Raw genomic sequence first — 18,150 nt, 5'->3', positions numbered from 1 at the left:
GTCGGTAGAACGCCGATTGACATCGTCTCGGGAGGCCGCTCGTGAGTTAAGTTTTCCGATTACAGTCGAAGTCGATTTCCTTGAGCGCTCGCACATCGCTAGGTTTCCGATTAAAACACATTGAGCGCTAACGCATCGCTAGGTTTCCGATTAAAACACATTGAGCGCTAACGCATCGCTAGGGTTCCGATTAAAACGCATTGAGCGCTCGCGCGTCGCTAGGGTTCCGATTAAAACGCATTGAGCGCTAACGCATCGCTAGGTTTCCGATTAAAACACATTGAGCGCTAACGCATCGCTAGGTTTCCGATTAAAACACATTGAGCGCTAACGCATCGCTAGGTTTCCGATTAAAACACATTGAGCGCTCGCGCATCGCTAGGTTTCCGATTAAAACACATTGAGCGCTAACGCATCGCTAGGTTTCCGATTAAAATACATTGAGCGCTCGCGCGTCGCTAGGTTTCCGATTAAAACACATTGAGCGCTAACGCATCGCTAGGTTTCCGATTAAAACACATTGAGCGCTAACGCATCGCTAGGTTTCCGATTAAAACACATTGAGCGCTCGCGCAGTCGCTAGGTTTCCGATTAAAACACATTGAGCGCTCGCGCATCGCTAGGGTTCCGATTAAAACACATTGAGCGCTCGCACATCGCTAGGTTTCCGATTAAAACACATTGAGCGCTCGCGCATCGCTAGGTTTCCGATTAAAACACATTGAGCGCTCGCACATCGCTAGGGTTCCGATTAAAACACATTGAGCGCTCGCGCATCGCTAGGTTTCCGATTAAAACACATTGAGCGCTCGCGCATCGCTAGGTTTCCGATTAAAACACATTGAGCGCTCGCGCGTCGCTAGGGTTCCGATTAAAACACATTGAGCGCTCGCGCGTCGCTAGGTTTCCGATTAAAACACATTGAGCGCTCGCGCATCGCTAGGTTTCCGATTAAAACACATTGAGCGCTCGCGCATCGCTAGGGTTCCGATTAAAACACATTGAGCGCTCGCACATCGCTAGGTTTCCGATTAAAACACATTGAGCGCTCGCGCGTCGCTAGGTTTCCGATTAAAACACATTGAGCGCTCGCACATCGCTAGGTTTCCGATTAAAACACATTGAGCGCTCGCGCATCGCTAGGTTTCCGATTAAAACACATTGAGCGCTCGCGTGTCGCTAGGTTTCCGATTAAAACACATTGAGCGCTCGCGCATCGCTAGGTTTCCGATTACAACACATTGAGCGCTCGCGCATCGCTAGGTTTCCGATTACAACGCATTGAGCGCTAGTGCATCGCTAGGTTTCCGATTAAAACGCATTGAGCGCTCGCGTGTCGCTAGGTTTCCGATTAAAACACATTGAGCGCTCGCGCGTCGCTTGGTTTCCGATTAAAACACATTGAGCGCTAACGCATCGCTAGGTTTCCGATTAAACTCGTGCGTTGGTTACGCAGTCGCGTTTCGCAGTGGTGCATTCGCGAAGCGCGTATCTTGTATATTCATCCTTTTTCGCGTGTGCGCCTAGCCAGGCAGGCATGCAGGCACGCTCATCATTCCCTTGAATTGGCGACGTTTCTGGATTCCTCTATCCACAGCCATAGTCGTCTCCACCCCCCCCCATCACCCCCCTCGACACTTCCGCGTTTGACACGACCGGGCACGCAGTCGAAGAAGCGAAGTGAAACTTGGCGAGAAAGACGCACAACAAACCTCGCCGGCAGTGGCGACTTTAGTTTCTTCGCGGTGGTAATTCAGCGATAATTTAGGGCTCAGCGAGCGGTAATTGGACATCGAGTTTTGTTAGCTAGAGACGTCCACAGGTGGGTCTTTAACGTGCGCTGTGGTGATGATGATGGTGGTGGTGATGGTGGTGATGATGGTGGTGGTGGTGGTCGTGGTGCGTGTGTTGTGATCGCGAGCAGCACTCCCCCCCCCCCAAGTCTGTTCAGCCTGTAGTTGTGATGATGGTGGTGGTGGTTCGTGTGATATGATCGCTAGCAGCACTTGCCCCCAAGTCTGTTCAGCCTGTACGGGGGATCTTTGTCTTTGCTTAACAGTGGTGGTGGGGAGCGGTGGCGGAGCGGTTAGCGCGCTGCACTACGAACTCGGCGATCCGATGACGATTCCTGTTCACGAGGTTTAATATCGGCGACGGAATATCTGAACCTTTCCTGGGTCCTGGGCCTCCCCTAGGTTTACTCGGCGTTAAATGAGGACCTGGTGTGGAGTGTATAAACATCAGCAGCGGGGTCGGGCTGAATAGCCCAACATTCTCAAGTCGTCTATACATACACGTTAAATATCTATTTTAGTGGTGGTGGTGATGGTTTTGTTGTGTGATGGTGTTTGGTTGAGATGGTGGTGGTGGTGATATCGTGCGTGGTGTCGTCTGTGTGATGAGCGCGGTTGGCTACGTACGGTGCGAAAGAAGTTCTACATAAAATATACATTTGGTGGTGGTGGATTGTGTGTGTGTGATGATGTTTGTTTGAAATAGTGGTGGTGGTGGTGATATCGTGCGTGGTGTCGTCTGTGTGATGAACGCGGTTGGCTACGTACGGTGCGAAAGAAGTTCAACATTACATTGCGGCGATGCTACTGTGTGAATAGTCGTCCCGTTTCTACTATCAATCGAGATCCTGCACGTGAGCTGATCTAATCCATTGCCTTGGTGGCCATCCTATTTGGGAGCGTTCCCTGCTTGAGCTGCTACTACATCGTTCGTCTCGACCATCGGCCATCACCACCACCACGCCGAATGGTTGATGTGTCCCGTCAAAACCTACTCTGCTTCACAGCCAAACTGTGTTCTCTAATCCACGACTTCCTCTTTCATTCTGTCAGTAAAAATCTCAGGCGTGCATCATCTCTCCGCGCTTATCATCACTGCTGGATGAATATCAATATGATGTAGTTAGAAATAAAATAAAATCAATCACGACGTTTCGATCGCAGATGACACCCGCTTGTGTTGCGATCGAAACGTCGTGATTTGTTTTATTTTATTTCTAACTACGTGACTTTACCGAAAGAACCAAAGAGTACGGATTCCTGCAGTCACGAAAGCTTCAAATCAAGATCAATGTGATGCCTCTAACCAGAGGTCGCAACCGGGTACCCGATACATGTACCCTACCCGATACCCGGCTACCCGTACCCAGCCGGGTACAGGTACGGGTACCCGTTTGCGACCCTGGTGCGGCCGGGTACGGGTAGGCCGTGAGTCACTGGTGAGTAACCGTTTGCCACTCATTTCGGGTAGGGTACGGGTAGGGAACGGCTACCCGTACCTGGCTGGGTGCGGGTACAGGTAGGGAACGGGTACCTGTACCCGGCCGGGTACGGGTACCCATTTGCGACCCTGGTGCGGCCGAGTACGGGTAAGGAATCAAAACCCGTTTGCGACCTCTGCCTCGAACTTCCGTGTGTTCTCTTGGTCCGCGGGTCCCTCTTCCTGTGCCCCCCAGTATCATGCCAAGGTGTGCCACTCTCCAGGCTTTGTTGCGTGCTCTGTTAGTCCCCTGCCCATTGGCAAGTCTACGGCTCAAACTCTCCATCCTGTCCAGGCTTGAGCTTTCTTCATTTCACTGAATGGATCTCGTTCCTTCAAGTCATCAAACACGGTGTTGAGATGTTACGTTCCTCGCCTGGTATGCAGGTGGTGAGTTCGATCCCAACTAATGTCTGTATGTTGCATGTTTCTTCTGTGATCACGTGGATTTTTCTCCGGGTTCTCCGGTTTATCCCTCCACATTTAGAATCGTACGTTTGGAGTATTTGGCTGCTGTGAATTTCCACGTGATAAGCCACTTCGTTGAGCTATAATAATGTGGCCAGATCGCTTCAGAAAACAAGCTAAATAGCTCAGTGGGCTCCAGCTGGTGAAAGAAAAATATAATAGATTCAGCAGCATTTCATATTTCTTCGCGGACTTTGCGACTGCTTTTTTTTATAATTGTTTTGCGTCCGTCCGTTGACAATACCGTGATCATTCAGAGACAGGGATGACATGCGTCACCTGACCTTGTGCGCTCTCTATCTCTCTGTCCCCAGATTCCTCGTGAACGGAGACCTCTGGGCTTCTGGTTGGGTGACTGAGCCGCCGATGTTAGCTGGTGCAAGGATGGGTCCCCCGGTGCCCGTGGTTCTCCTCTCCTGCGGTTCCTTCAACCCGATCACCAACATGCATCTTCGCATGTTCGAGTTGGCTCGCGACCACCTGCAGGCCACAGGTGGGAGAGCAAGAGAGAGAGATAATCCTCTAGGGCAGTGGAACAACTCTTCCCCTAACTTCCCCCCCCCCCCATTACCCTACTGTGTGTATCCTCATGGCATGTGCCACGACTTAACGATGTGATGCAGGGGGTTTGGGGTTGGGTACGTCGGTTGATGTTCGACCCTTTAAATACAATAAACCCTCTCTAACAGCGAGGGTTTACGGTCTTGAAAACACTCGCGGCTGCAGAATTTGAAAACGCAGAAACCTTGTTCCAATGGGAAAAAAATGGGGTTACGTTCCTGGTACAAAGTGCGAGATGCGTAAACAGGCTGAACAAAGACCAAGGGTACATGAGAAGCATCTAGAAGCAACCAGCAGCATCCCATCTTGTGTGATGCTACGCAGAGGCAGGCGTATAACCGCTTACTCCTACTTGCGAAGCGTAGTTCTGCTCACTCAATCGCGTTATATCCAATTCGCATCGGCGTTATAAAAAATGTGTTCCCTAATGAATGAATTGCGTTATATCCAATTCGCGTTATGAAAACACGCGGCATTATTGGAGAACTCACTATACATTTGGTAACTCGCGAATATGCGAAACTCGCCAATCCAGAGCTCGCGAATAACGAGGGGTTTGTATCATAATGCTGATAATGACACTCTCCCGTCCATCCCTCCCTCCCCTCCGCCCGCCTGCCCGACCCACGTTCGCATGGCACGTCCCAGGACAGTACCGTGTGGTGCAGGGGCTGCTCTCTCCTGTGGGGGATGAGTATGGGAAGCCCGGGTTGGTCGCGACCGCTCACCGCATGGCGATGGTGCAGAAGGCCGTGGCGACCTCCGGGTGGCTCAGCGCCGACCCATGGGAGAGCGAGCAGGGCAGCTGGCTTGAAACCGTCAAGATCCTCAGGTGGTGATTGACGTGGCTCGCGTGGTTCATCATGGGCAGCTGGGAGAGGCCCCTGTCAGCAATGCTGAGGCGACGCCGATTCGGGCAGTGTTCTTCGCTCATTTTCAGGCGGGCGGGGGGGCACTTTCACCGATAAGACATCGTCAGTGCGAGGGCCGCCACACATTTGAAACTATTGGGGTTTGACAGCACGATGATGACGGGGTGGCGTTTTTACTTTTGTGTATTGTCAGCGGCCGTACGTCGGGGGCCGCTCTAAAGGCCACCAGGGGCCACACTAAAGGCCACCAGCAGCCACCAGTGGCCCACAGGCCTTGCAATGAAGAACACCGTGATAGAGGATGGATTTGAATCTGGGTTTCGGCGGCACAGCCGTTATTAAACGTGGTTCTCATGCGTTGCGAGTTGGCGGCCCAGCGACCAAAGGCTTCCAAATGAATCCACAAAGAGGCGCATAGACTCGAAACAGATTTGCGTAGATTTGCATAGACACTGGAAGACTCCTACAGACCCATACAGTCAAACAGAGTCCCATAGACTCTCACGGAGACCCACAGTTGCGCATAGAGAGACCCATCGATTCACAGAGACTGAGCTGTGATGAAACTGGCTTCTCTACTGGACTGGCTTCTCCACACACCGTCTCCTTCTAATAACGCACGTTTCCCTGCGCCCAGACACCACCACAACCGCATCCTGGAGGAGGGGATTGTGCTGGGCAAAGCTGCCACTTCGGGCGTGACCACGACCAAGCAGGAGGACCTGGTTGACGGTGAGGCCTCCCAGGAACACCGCCGCCACCTGCGCCCTCGTCTTGAGATTTTGACCGTCGTAGAAAGGGGGCGGGGGGGTGGGGGATCACTCGCCGGATAACAAACCAAAAAAATGCTTTAAAAAAAAAATCTTTTTTTGAAATATGCCACCTTTTTTGGGTGGCACCGATATATTCTAGATTTGAAGCTTTCGTGACTGCAAGGATTCATATTCTTAGGTTTTTTCGGTAAAGTCACGTAGGTAAAAAATTTAAATTAGAATTAATAAAAGTAAAATAAAATAAAAATCACGACGTTTCGTCACAGCACGATACAGCTATCGTGCTGTGACGGTTCCACCTGAAGACGGAAGCTTGTGTTGCCTCCAAAACGTCGTGATTTTAATTTTATTTTTATTTTACTTTTATAAATTTTTATTTTTTACCTATGTGACTTTACAGAAAAAACCTAAGAATATGGCACCGATATAACAAGTGGCTCAAGGACCTTGAACACCCACCACCCCCGTGCCGCCCCCATCTCCTGCGTTTCTTAGGATCCCATCCTCGTGGCGCCAAACGGAAGCAGAAGTGGGAGAGCGGCGGGTGTGTGGGGAAGAGGGTTAAAACCGTGACAGGGGACGAGCACACGGGCAGCGACAGCGTGGAGCAGCAGCAGCAGGCGGAGTCGGCGGTGGTGGTGACGGAGCCAACGGGCGGCGAGACAGCGCTGGCCGGTGAGGGAACCACCGGCAACTCACTCGGCACCGTCGGTGGTCGCAATGTCCAGAGAGTGCCACCGTGTGGCAGAGGTCGCAAACGGGTTTTGATTCCTTACCCGTACCCGTACCCGGCCGCACCAGGGTCGCAAACGGGTACCCGTACCCGTACCCGGCCGTACCCGTACCCTACCCGTACCCAGCCGGGTACGGGTAGGGTAGGGTACGTGTACCCAGCCAGGGTACGGGTAGGGTAGGGTACGGGTACCCGGCTGGGTACGGGTAGGGTACAGGTGTAATAAACCTTCTCGAGACGACTTCTGGAATCAGTCCTTTATTTTCCACTTCCACAGTTACACACACTCCCCGTTGCTGACAGGCAACGGGAAGCGGGCAGACAGCCAGCGAAGTCGCTCCCCGCGCACGTGGCACCCAGAGCCCCGTACGCACGTGGCTCCTGCTCTTTTCGTTCCCAGGTCTGCTCCCGACTCCTCCGTCTCTCCCCCTCTTAACTCCTGGGTCACGTGGTACTCCTAAGCCAATCCTCAGTAGTCAGCGTTGACCGCTCCAGATCACTCCCCGTCAATTCCCGGGACCACGCCTCTGATCCGGCTTCCCATTAGCTGAGGCCAAGATCGGTCAAGCCAATCACCTTAGCTAACATGCCGTGATCACGCCGAGGCCATGCTCCCGGGCTCTCCCCTCATTGGCTACAAAGCGGGACCAGCAAGCCGATCGCCACGTGAGCCATACATGGCTCTTATTACACAGGTATCGGGTACCTGATTGCGACCTCTGGGATGAAGCCATGTTGCAGGCGCGGGTGGGTTGATTCTAGGAACTTGAATTGTGAGAAGAGACAAGACGCTGGGAAATGAGTGACAAACAATTACTCACCAGTGACTCACGGTCTACCCGTACCCGTACCCGGCCGCACCAGGGTCGCAAACGGGTACCCGTACCCAGCCGGGTACGGGTAGCCGGTTATCGGGTAGGGTACGGGTATCGGGTACCCGGTTGCGATCTCTGCCGTGTGGACCGCTGTGGCGTGACATGTAGCTGCGTTGCGTGTGCCAGGCCAGCCGCGCGTCATGCTGCTGTGCGGGGCTGACCTGCTGAAGTCGTTCCAAGTGCCGGGCCTCTGGGACCTGGCCGACGTGGCCGAGATCGTGGGTCGGTTTGGTATCGTGTGCGTGTCGCGCTTTGGCTACGACTGCCCGAAGATTATCTACGAGTCGGATCTGCTGTGGAAACACCGCAACTCCATCCACCTGGTGCAGGTGGGCGAGACTGGGCGGATGAGACCCCCCCCCCCTCCACAAACACAAAGATCCCCCGTATAACCTGAACAGGCTGTTGGGGCAAGTGCTGTTAGCGAGCACCTATGAAGACCGGCATTGCACACGAGGGGGTGGGTGGCCAGCACCACGCCCGGCCGCCTTTGTCTCCCCCAGTGGCGATGTTTTTACACACTGCAACAGGTACTCGTTACGGTGCTGAGTCGACCTAGGGGAGGCCCAGGACCGGTTCAGATAATCGTTACTGGTGTTGGCCATGAGCGGGAATCAACCTCGGGTCGGCGGTTTCATAGCGCAGCATGTTTACCGCGACACTACCGCATCCCCTCTCCCACCTCTCCCATCCTTGCATCTGGTCAACTCACATGACCTTCATGGGAGTGCATAATATCAGCAGCATTGCTTCAACCCATGCAAACGCCAGTTTAGACATTCAGCCAGGCCTGCTTCAACCAATGCCGGCGAACTTTCAGATGGGAAAGCGCGGCAAGGACCCCGCCTCGATGCAAAACTATGTAATGCAACAACTGAAAGTAATCCGTAGCGTCGTTATGAGAATATATCTTGTACCTGCACACCCAGGCTAGTTAAATAAACTAAACTTTTTCTATGTTACCAGATAAGGCCCACTGAACTATATAGCTCTTTTTCAGAATCGACCTGGCCACAAATGATAGCTCAACAAAGTGGCTTATCACGTGGAAATGTATCGTAGCAAAATACTCTAAACTGTTTTTAAATGTGGAGGGAAAAACCGGAGGACTCGGAGAACAATCCACGCGACCACGGGGAGAGAGACACGCAAACTCCAAATATACTGCAGGCGTCAGGTTCGGGATCGAACTCACGACTTCCAGGCTAGGTAGTTAACATCTTGCCACCGCGTTGCCCCAAATAAAAACACTGTTCTTTGCAATGCGTCACCCCCGCCCCCATCCTTCCTTTCTCCTCTCCCCCCCGAGTAGGAGTGGGTGACCACAGAGCTGAGCTCAACGCACGTGCGCCGCGCGCTCCGCCGCGGTGCCAGCGTGCGCTACCTCGTGCCGGACACGGTGGCCGAGTACATCTCCCGGCACGGCCTCTACCAGAGCGACGAGGAGGAGGGGAAGGACCGCTTCGCCCTGCTGGCGCCGCTCGCTCGTCTCCGGCAAGACGCCGACGGCGCCGCAGAAACAACCGCTGACGTCGCAAACGACAACGCCGTCGCCGAAACCACGAACCGCACCGCCGGGACGGCCAGCGTCACCGTCACCGGTGTCACCGTCGCTGGCGTCGCCGTCGCCGCCTTGAAATAACAACGCGCAAAGAAGTTGACACGTTCGTTGATGATAACCGCCACGCCATGCTCGCGCCGGGTGTGGGGCCTTTAAAGAGAATAATGTGTAAGAGGCAGCATTTGTACGAATGTATGTGGAGTGACGTGCAAACTCCAAATATACAGCAGGCGTCGGGGTCGGAACCGAACCCACGACCTCCTGCGTACCAGGCGAGGTAGCTGTATATAAGTATGTTGAACTTCTTTCGCACCGTACGTGGCCAAACCGTGCTAAAGGTGCCGGGGAAAGGACAACAAACTAAGCACAAAAGGCTGCTCTCAAGGACTGAGTTTTCAATCTAGTTGATTTTTAAATGCATGGCTCCAGTGGCTTCCTAATATGGGAAGGAAGAGCTGTTCCAGACGGCCGTAGAAGCGCATCTGAAAGCGCGCCATGCGGTTGACCCGCCCGCCTTTGGTTCGACGGCTAGCCCAAAGCTGCTGCTACTGCGAGGATGACCGGAGTTCGTGCGATGTTGGTTTATGCTCATTGACGAGATCGGTGAGGTATTGTGGTTCACTTGTGGCCATGCACTGACAGAGAAGTGACCGAGCTGTGTGCGAATAAACGTACGGTTGCAACCGGTTTCTTACGGGTTACATCGTTTGGGGCATCAAGTCAACCAGAGGCTTTGTCCCCTCTACCACCCGACGCGGCCAGACCAGCCTAGTTGCTGTCACGTGGGCTCGCGTGCCAAGCGGCTTCGGGTCTTTTCGGCGAACCAGGCGATGGGGATGTAAAGCAAACCACAAATTTTTTTGGTCAAAGTTTCCGCGACAGCGTCGCTGGAGGTGACATCGTACAGCGGTGTCGACGTCGCTTTGCTTCGCAAACTCCTTCCTCCAGTCTGCTGGAAAAAATAACAAATCGATTGGCACAATTGGCCCCCGTGACTTGACAACTTGATTTTATTGGCTCTGTCAACATATATACATTTCACCACGACGATTTCATCCCAAGAGTGTGAATTAGGAAACATTTCACTGAATTGTTACATGATGTTCCATTTCACGCGTGAATAAATTTGACAATGTGTGTAATTGTATGTTTTTGTGCGCAGTCATTGGTGGCTTTGGTTGGGGATGGGGGGAGTGGCGGTGTGGTGGTTAGCGCACCGCCACCGTGCTAACCACCGCCAGTCAGCGACGTCCATTCATGAGCGTTGGGCAGAGGTCGCAATCAGGTACCCGATACCCGTACCCTACCCGATACCCAGCTACCCGTACCCGGCCCGGTATGGGTACCCGTTTGCGACCCTGGTGCGGCCGGGTATGGGTAGGCCGTGAGTCACTGGTGAGTAACCGTTTGTCACTCATTTCCCGACGTCTTGTCTCTTCTCACAATTCAAGTTCCTAGAATCAACCTACCTGCGCCTGCAACATGGCTTCATCCCAGAGGTCGCAATCGGGTACCAATACCAGGCCGGGTACGGGTAGCCGGGTATCGGGTAGGGTACGGGTACCCGATTGCGACCCTGGTGCGGCCGGGTACGGGTAAGGAATCAAAACCCGTTTGCGACCTCTGGCGTTGGGGCATTGTTTACATTCAGCCTCTGCTGCGCTTTGAAGTGGAGACATCTCTTGAAACACGTTCCTTCGGAGTGGGCAGGTAGGAACTTGGTTGGACAGTGCGGCGTTCAGGGGGGGGCGGCAGTTGGATGAGTGGGCATGTTTACCCTTCACCACCCTCCCCGACATCGTCAACCAATCGCGCGTAGCTCGGTGTTCGGTGGGGAGGTGCATGGGTGGGCGGAATTCCGTGTATACACGACAGACAGACAAATGATCCCTGGTGGGCAGTGTGGAACCTGTTATTCCTACCTGTATTATCAGTGGACTGTATTTCCTATTGCTGTCGTTATGAGGGGTTACATTGTAATAGGTAAAGGTGCAGCCCTGGCATTGCTGGCTCACGCCACTGCTGTCAGAAGAGCCGTATCCAGAGGGATATCTTGGGAGCACCCCCCCCCCCCCCCCGCTTTGCCCCGAGAGGGTAACAGAGATGCAATCGATATTAAGCATTTTTTCAGCCATTTTTCAACAACGTCATCTCGTCCCACTTGCTGTACTGCATTTTAATACCGCCCGCATATCTTTACACAAACCTTTTGACGGACGGTGGCATTGTCACGCATTGCGACGTCGCCATGTCCCAAGGCTCGTTCGCAGGAGCGTGCTGCTACGCTGGGATGTGTTGGCCAAGGATTGGATCCGATGAGAGTTGAACTTCGCGCGGGGAGGAAACCAGAGAGCCCCCCCCGGAGAAAAGCCCACCAACAGACACACGCAGACGAGGTGGGATAGTAACCCTCGCACTCTGTTACACACGGATGGCACCGATCCTACTTGCCGTACCTCCTCGTAAATTTGATTCATCCCACCTACTCGAGCTGCACGAACCGTGCTAATGGTCGTGGGTTCGATCCCGACCCTGACACCTGCTCTATAATTGGAGTTTGCGTGTCTCCCCGTGGTCGCGTGGATTTTTCTCAGGGGCTTTCGGATTCACCCCCCCCCCCCCCCCCACACACACATTTAGAAACACGCTTTTACGAGCATTTGGCTGCTATACATGTCCACACGATGAGCCACTTCGTTGAGCTATCATTTGTTGGCCAGGCCGCTTCTGAAAAGGCTATATAGCTCTGGTTAAAAATAAATAGTTTTAAAAATGGCTTCAATCTAGATTTGAAGTTTTCGTGACTGCAAGGATCCATACTCTTTGGTTATTTCGGTAAAGTCACGTGGGTATAAAATAAATTAAATCACATAATGGCTTCCTCGTTAGTGTTGTGGTAGGGTTGTGGGGGGCAATGTATGTCCTGGTGTCCGTCTCGTGGCGTCTCCATGGTGTTTGTTGACGTTAATCCGTGCTTTGAATACCGTGTTTCTGTCGATGATGCGGTGCTCTGGAAAATAAGACGCCACTAATTTGTGTCCAGTGTCAATAAACGTCATGGTCACGCGCACACATGCACATACCGGATTAAAACTACGCAAGTTTTTATACAGATAGGAACAATGTTCCACACTGTCCACTAGGGATTTTTACAGGTAGGAATAATGTTCCACACTGCCCACCAGGGATTTTTTGTCTGTCTGTCTGTCGTGCATAAATAAATATATAACATAAACAGCTCTTTTAATGGTGGAGACCTACTGCCGGGTACGGAGAGGGGAGGTGCCTATTGGAGGAGGGTCAGGGGAGGGGCCTAAGGAAGGGGGGCGGGGTCAGCGGAGGGGCCTGAGGAAGGGGGGGGGTCAGGGGAGGGGCCTAAAGATATGGGGGGGGTGCTCAGGGGAGGGGCCTAAGGGAAAGGGGGTCACGGGAGGGGCCTAAGGGAGAGGGGGGGGCGATAGTTAAGGGGGCTGTCTGCCTGGCTACCTAAAGTCAAGTTATCTTTTATACATACAGGTAGGAATTATTTGTCTGTCTGTCGTGCACGAATGCGCTGTCCAACCAAGTTCCTACCTGCCCACTCCGAAGGAACGTGTTTTTATTTTAGCAGGTAAGACCCCGACTGAGCTATTTAGCTCTTTTTATTCAAAAGCGACCTGGCCACAAATGACAGCTCCACAAAATGTCCTTATCACGTGGAAATGTATAGCAGCCAAATGCTCTAAATGCGCGTTGATTCGAAATGTGGAGGGAAAAAAAAACCCGGAGAAGCCGGAGAAAAACCCACGCGACCACGGGGAGAATATGCAAACTCCAAATATACAGCAGGCGTCAGGGTTGGGATCGAACCCAGGTCCTGTATCTGCCAGGCGAGGTAGTTAACAGCTCGCCACCGTGGCACATTGTGGTACACGCTCGCAAGAGCGGCAACCCCCCCCCCCCCCCCAACTGTGACAACTTGTCAGGGCCCTCCTCTGATGGAGCCATCAGACTCTGCGAGGTTTTCCTGGGTAACAGGCGTGGAACACAGGGAGATGGCGTCAGTATCCGAAGAACGTGGTATTTGAGGTACTACAGTTTAATCCCGTCTATGCCGGCGTTATCAGACGAAGAATCCGTTCGGATTTCTCGCAGAGCAGCGCAGCGTTCGTGTTGGAGAACAGCCTGCGGAAGCGGATGTCGCAGAGCTACCTCCGATAATCACTTCAAGTGACCTCCCACTCTCCCTGCCACGTGGAAAGTTCGTCTCGTGACCGCCAACCCGATGTTTTTTTTAAATCAATCTCGGAGCTGGACTTCTGCCAAACCAAGTCCAGAAGCAAATTGAATTTTAACCGGCTGAGTGGTGCTGGCAATGCACGTGGCATGTGATCCATCACTGTGGAGGCAGCGAGGGTTTTGTGGATCGCACAGACGTTGTGAAGCAACGGGGAGCGTGAACACATTGAACACTACAAATACACAGCAGCAGCAGGCGTTCGGGTCGGGATCGAACCCACGACCTCCTGTACACCAGGCGAGGTAGTTAACATCTCCTAGCCATTGTGATGATGATGAGAGAGAGACACGCAAACTTCAAATATACAGCAGCAGGCGTTAGGGTCGGGATCGAACCCACGACCTCCCGCATACCAGGCGAGGTAAATGAGTGTATGTTGGACTTCTTTCGCACCGTACGTAGCCAACCATGCTCACCGAAAGTGCGAGGGAAGGACAACAAATTGAACAGATGAAGCAGTTCTAAAGAAATGAGTTTTCAATCGAGATTTAAAAGTCATCTGAAAGCGCGCGACGCGGTGGTCGTCTTTGTTCGAAGGATAAGCCAAAATCTGCTGCTGCTGTTGCTGCTGCTGCTGCGAGGATGAGCGGAGTTCGCGTGACGACGTTTTATGCTCCTTGACGAGATGAGCCGAGGTGTCGCAGTTCGTTCGTGGCGAGCACTTTGTGCGCAACGAGTCACGATGAGCGCGCGACCTCACGATGTGTTCGCGGTTCGGCCAGCCATCGAACACTCGTCGCCACCGTGGTGCCACAATTATTAAAACGCCGTCCCCCAATTAGCACGACCTCACCCTCGGAAACACACGAGGACCGGTGGGGAGGGGGGTGATGGTGGTGGGGGGGGGGCATGAGGGGGGGGGGGGCTAGAGTCACGGACATCGCCGGGGTAGTGGGGGGGGCAGATGGGGGGGCAGTGAATTGGAAGTGGGGACAAGGGCGTGGAGAGACTGCGGCTGTCACATTCAGAGTGGGGGCAATTCTTGACAGTTCATTAATGATGCGTGTGGGGGCAGTTTTCACGCGGTTGGGATGGGGGGGCTGGAGTGCCAGTCCCGGGGGGGTGGAAGGGGGGAGGGGGGGAGGGTAGGCAATTAAAAGTGGGGGGGGGGTAGCTAAGTCAATCAGGGTGGGGGGAGCTGTCACAGAGTAGAGAGGGGGGTGCAGTGGCAGTCCCGGGGGGAGGGGGTCTGTCATGGGGTTGGGGGGCTGACGGGGGGTGGGCAGGTGTCATGGGAGTGGGTTGTGGAAGGGGGGGCGGTGTCGTGGGGGGGGGGGGGTGACTGTCACGTGGGCAGTCACGGAGGATAAAGCGCGTGTCGCGCCAGAGGGGTTGCGAGTCGTCCCCTGATTCGAGCCATCGCCGTTGGAGGAGAGGAGCGGTGGCGCAGTGGTCGCACCACTCGCGCCTAACGACGACACGACTCGGAGTTTGTATTCCTCTACCCCCCCCCCCCCCTGTTCTGCACCGGGTTCTCGGGTTGTCTCTCATTACACAAATAAACGCGCGGACGATGTCAGAATCAGAATCTTCGCTTGTACTGCAGGGATCCGATGAGCTATGAAGCTATTTCTTTCACAGGTGCAACTGGCATTGGACAAGCATCCCAATGCAGGACCCTCCTGAAAACACGAGTCTTCGGACTCGGTGTGTCTCTAAGAACGCTACGTTGTATTCATGGCTCCACTAGCCAGATACGGCCCCCCTCCGTTTCGAGGTCCCCAGGCCGAGCACGTGGACACCGGAAAACCGGGCAGCAGATTGTTCACGGGAATGCATTATTGAGCCCGAGGCAATTTTTCGTTGAACGGAGCAAAAAAGAAGTGTTACCGCAATTGGCTCGCGGTGAGCGATGGGCGCATTCGCGATAGGAAATGTTCAGAATCGCCCACGAAAACCTCTCTTGAGTCGCGTGATGCTTTATTTTAAGGAGGACTGCTGGCGATCTTTGCTGCTGCTGCGTGTGATCCCAATCGAGTAATTTGCAGGTACTGTACTGGAATGCTTCAGCATTAGGATGTTTGTCAAATATCGGTTCCACAACACGTGTGTTTGTGTGTGGGGGGGGGGGGGGCTATGGGAGAAAACCAATGCAGTTTCGGGAGAACATACAAACTCTCACACCCACTCACACTCTGCAGAACAGGGGGAGATCATACAAACTCCACTCACACACACCCACTCTCACTGCAGAACAGGGGGAGAACATACAAACTCCACTCACTCTCTCACACTGCAGAACAGGGGGATATCATACAAACTCCACTCACTCACTCACACACACCCACTCTCACTGCAGAACAGGGGGAGATCATACAAACTCCACTCACTCACTCACAGACACCCACTCTCACTGCAGAACAGGGGGAGATCATACAAACTCCACTCACACACACCCACTCTCACTGCAGAACAGGGGGAGAACATAAAAACTCTACTCACTCTCTCACAATGCAGAACAGGGGGATATTATACAAACTCCACTCACTCACTCTCTGCAGAACAGGGGGAGAACATGCAAACTCCACTCTACTCACTCTCACTGCAGAACAGGGGGAGAACATAGAAAACTCCACTCACTCTCACACACACACACTCTGCAGGACAGGGGGAGAACATACAAACTCCACTCTACTCACTCTCACTGCAGAACAGGGGGAGAACACACAAACTCCACTCACTCTCTCACATTGCAGAACAGGGGGAGAACATACAAACTCCACTCACTCACTCTCTGCAGAACAGGGGGAGAATACACAAACTCCACTCACTCTCACACACACTCACACTCTGCAGAACAGGGGGAGAACACACAAACTCCACTCACTCACACTCTGCAGGACAGGAGGAGAACACATAAACTCCACTCACTCTCACACACCCACTCACTCACACTCTGGAGAACAGGGGGAGAATACACAAACTCCACTCACTCTCACGCACACTCACACTCTGCAGAACAGGGGGAGAACACACAAACTCCACTCACACTCTGCAGGACAGGGGAAAACACACAAACTCCACTCTCTCTCACGCTCCCACTCACTCACACTCTGCAGAACAGGGTGAGATCATACAAACTCCACACACACTCTGCAGAACAGGGGGAGATCATACAAACGCCACTCACTCACTCTCTGCAGAACAGGGGAAGAACATGCAAACTCCACTCACTCTCACACCCACTCACACTCTGCATAACAGGGGGAGAACACACAAACTCCACTCACACACACTCACACTCTGCAGGACAGGGGGAGAACACACAAACTCCACTCACTCTCACACACTCACACTCTGCAGAACAGGAGGCGAGCCTACGAACTCCACGTCAGAAAGACGCCCGAGTTTCGAATCCAACCCGGTGCTTCTCGCTCAGCCCGCGTCGTTGTGCACGCTCACGAGTCTCGTCTCGTCGTGGTGTCGTCATGGAATGTTCTCGTCTGTAATTTCAGCAAACATGAACACTGGTGGTCGTAATGAACATAATAAAAATGCAGGCATAAGACAACTCACCTGCATAATAAGTACGCAGTATCGAACGAATGCTCGAATGGTGTACAACCCTGTCAAAATCCACTGCTGGATGATGATTTTCCCCACGCCGTTGCTAGTTGTGGCGGTGTTTGACCATATTTGACCACACTAATCAGTGGAATAGGTAATTCATTCACTTTCATTCATTCACTCACTCATTAAAGCACTAACTCTGCAATCTTGTCTTTCTCGACAGACCCGGCTCTCGTGTCTGCAACTGCCGTTGTTGCTGTCAGAAGCGGAGCGGTGGCGCAGTGGTTAGCGCACTGCTCCCAGCCACAGCGAGCATCCGTGGCGAGCGATATCCGAACGATTAGCGTGGTCACGTGGGGAGACCTTCATTCAGCAGCGGATTGAGAAAAGACGGTGTTTATGTTCATGTTTATTGCTGCTGCTCCGGCTGCTGTTACTACTTCTGCTCCCGCTGCTATTTTTGCTTCTATTGCTGTTGTTGCTACTGCTGCTATTGCTACTACTACTATTGCTGCTACTGCTGTTGTTGGTGCTACTCCTGCTGCTGTTGCTGCTACTGCTGTTGTTGCTGGTTCTATTGCTGTTGTTGCTACTGCTGCTATTGCTACTACTACTGTTGCTGCTACTGCTGTTGTTGGTGCTACTACTGCTGATACTGCTGTTGTTGCTGGTTCTATTGCTGTTGTTGCTACTGCTGCTGTTATTGTTGCTACTACTGTTGCTGGTATTGCTGTTGCTAGTGCTTACTGCTGCTGTTGCTACTGCTGATGTTGCTGCTGTGTTATTATAGCTACGACTATAGCTGCTAATACCGCTATTGCTGATACTGTCGCTGCTACTGCTGCTGTTACTGCTGCTGTTGCGACAATTGCTGCTACTGTTGCTTCGGGTAACCGTCGAACGAAGGCTTTCACTACATTGGGCGTTTTCAGATGCGCTTCTGCGGCCGTCTGGAACGCTCCTCGTTGCGACTTTAGGAAGCTACTGTAGCTATGCACTTTTAAATAATCTCGATTGAAAACTCTTTTTTTTAGAACTAATTTGGTGTGTCCTTCCCCCTCACCCCCGATTAGCACGGTTGGCTACGTACGGTGCGAAAGAGGTTCAACATACATACTTAATACGTGTTAAACATACATACGTACTACTACTGCTGTCACTTGTTACTGCTGCTGACATTTTTTCCTACCGTTGTTGCTGTCTGTTACTGCTGCTCTGTATGTCATTGTTGCTCCTCCTGTTGCT

The 18,150-nt window shown here is 52.8% G+C and overlaps 1 protein-coding gene across 1 annotated transcript; it reads left to right on the top strand.

Annotated features, from left to right (window-relative positions):
- The first annotated feature begins 1,396 nt into the window (after positions 1–1,396).
- LOC133342545 (nicotinamide/nicotinic acid mononucleotide adenylyltransferase 3-like) lies at positions 1,397–10,263 on the top strand. Its single transcript, XM_061551723.1, has 7 exons — positions 1,397–1,822; positions 4,056–4,234; positions 4,951–5,134; positions 5,812–5,906; positions 6,443–6,622; positions 7,682–7,884; positions 8,868–10,263. Exons 2-7 carry the CDS (start codon positions 4,108–4,110, stop codon positions 9,195–9,197), a joined length of 1,119 nt encoding a protein of 372 aa, XP_061407707.1. The 5' UTR covers positions 1,397–1,822; positions 4,056–4,107; the 3' UTR covers positions 9,198–10,263.
- Positions 10,264–18,150: the final 7,887 nt, after the last annotated feature.

The sequence above is a fragment of the Lethenteron reissneri genome, chromosome 2, assembly GCF_015708825.2.
Source record: "Lethenteron reissneri isolate LAM-NWPU_2019-01 chromosome 2, ASM1570882v1, whole genome shotgun sequence".
In the NCBI taxonomy this organism is placed as follows: Eukaryota; Metazoa; Chordata; class Hyperoartia; order Petromyzontiformes; family Petromyzontidae; genus Lethenteron; species Lethenteron reissneri.
This window is presented reverse-complemented; position numbering and strand designations above follow the sequence as displayed.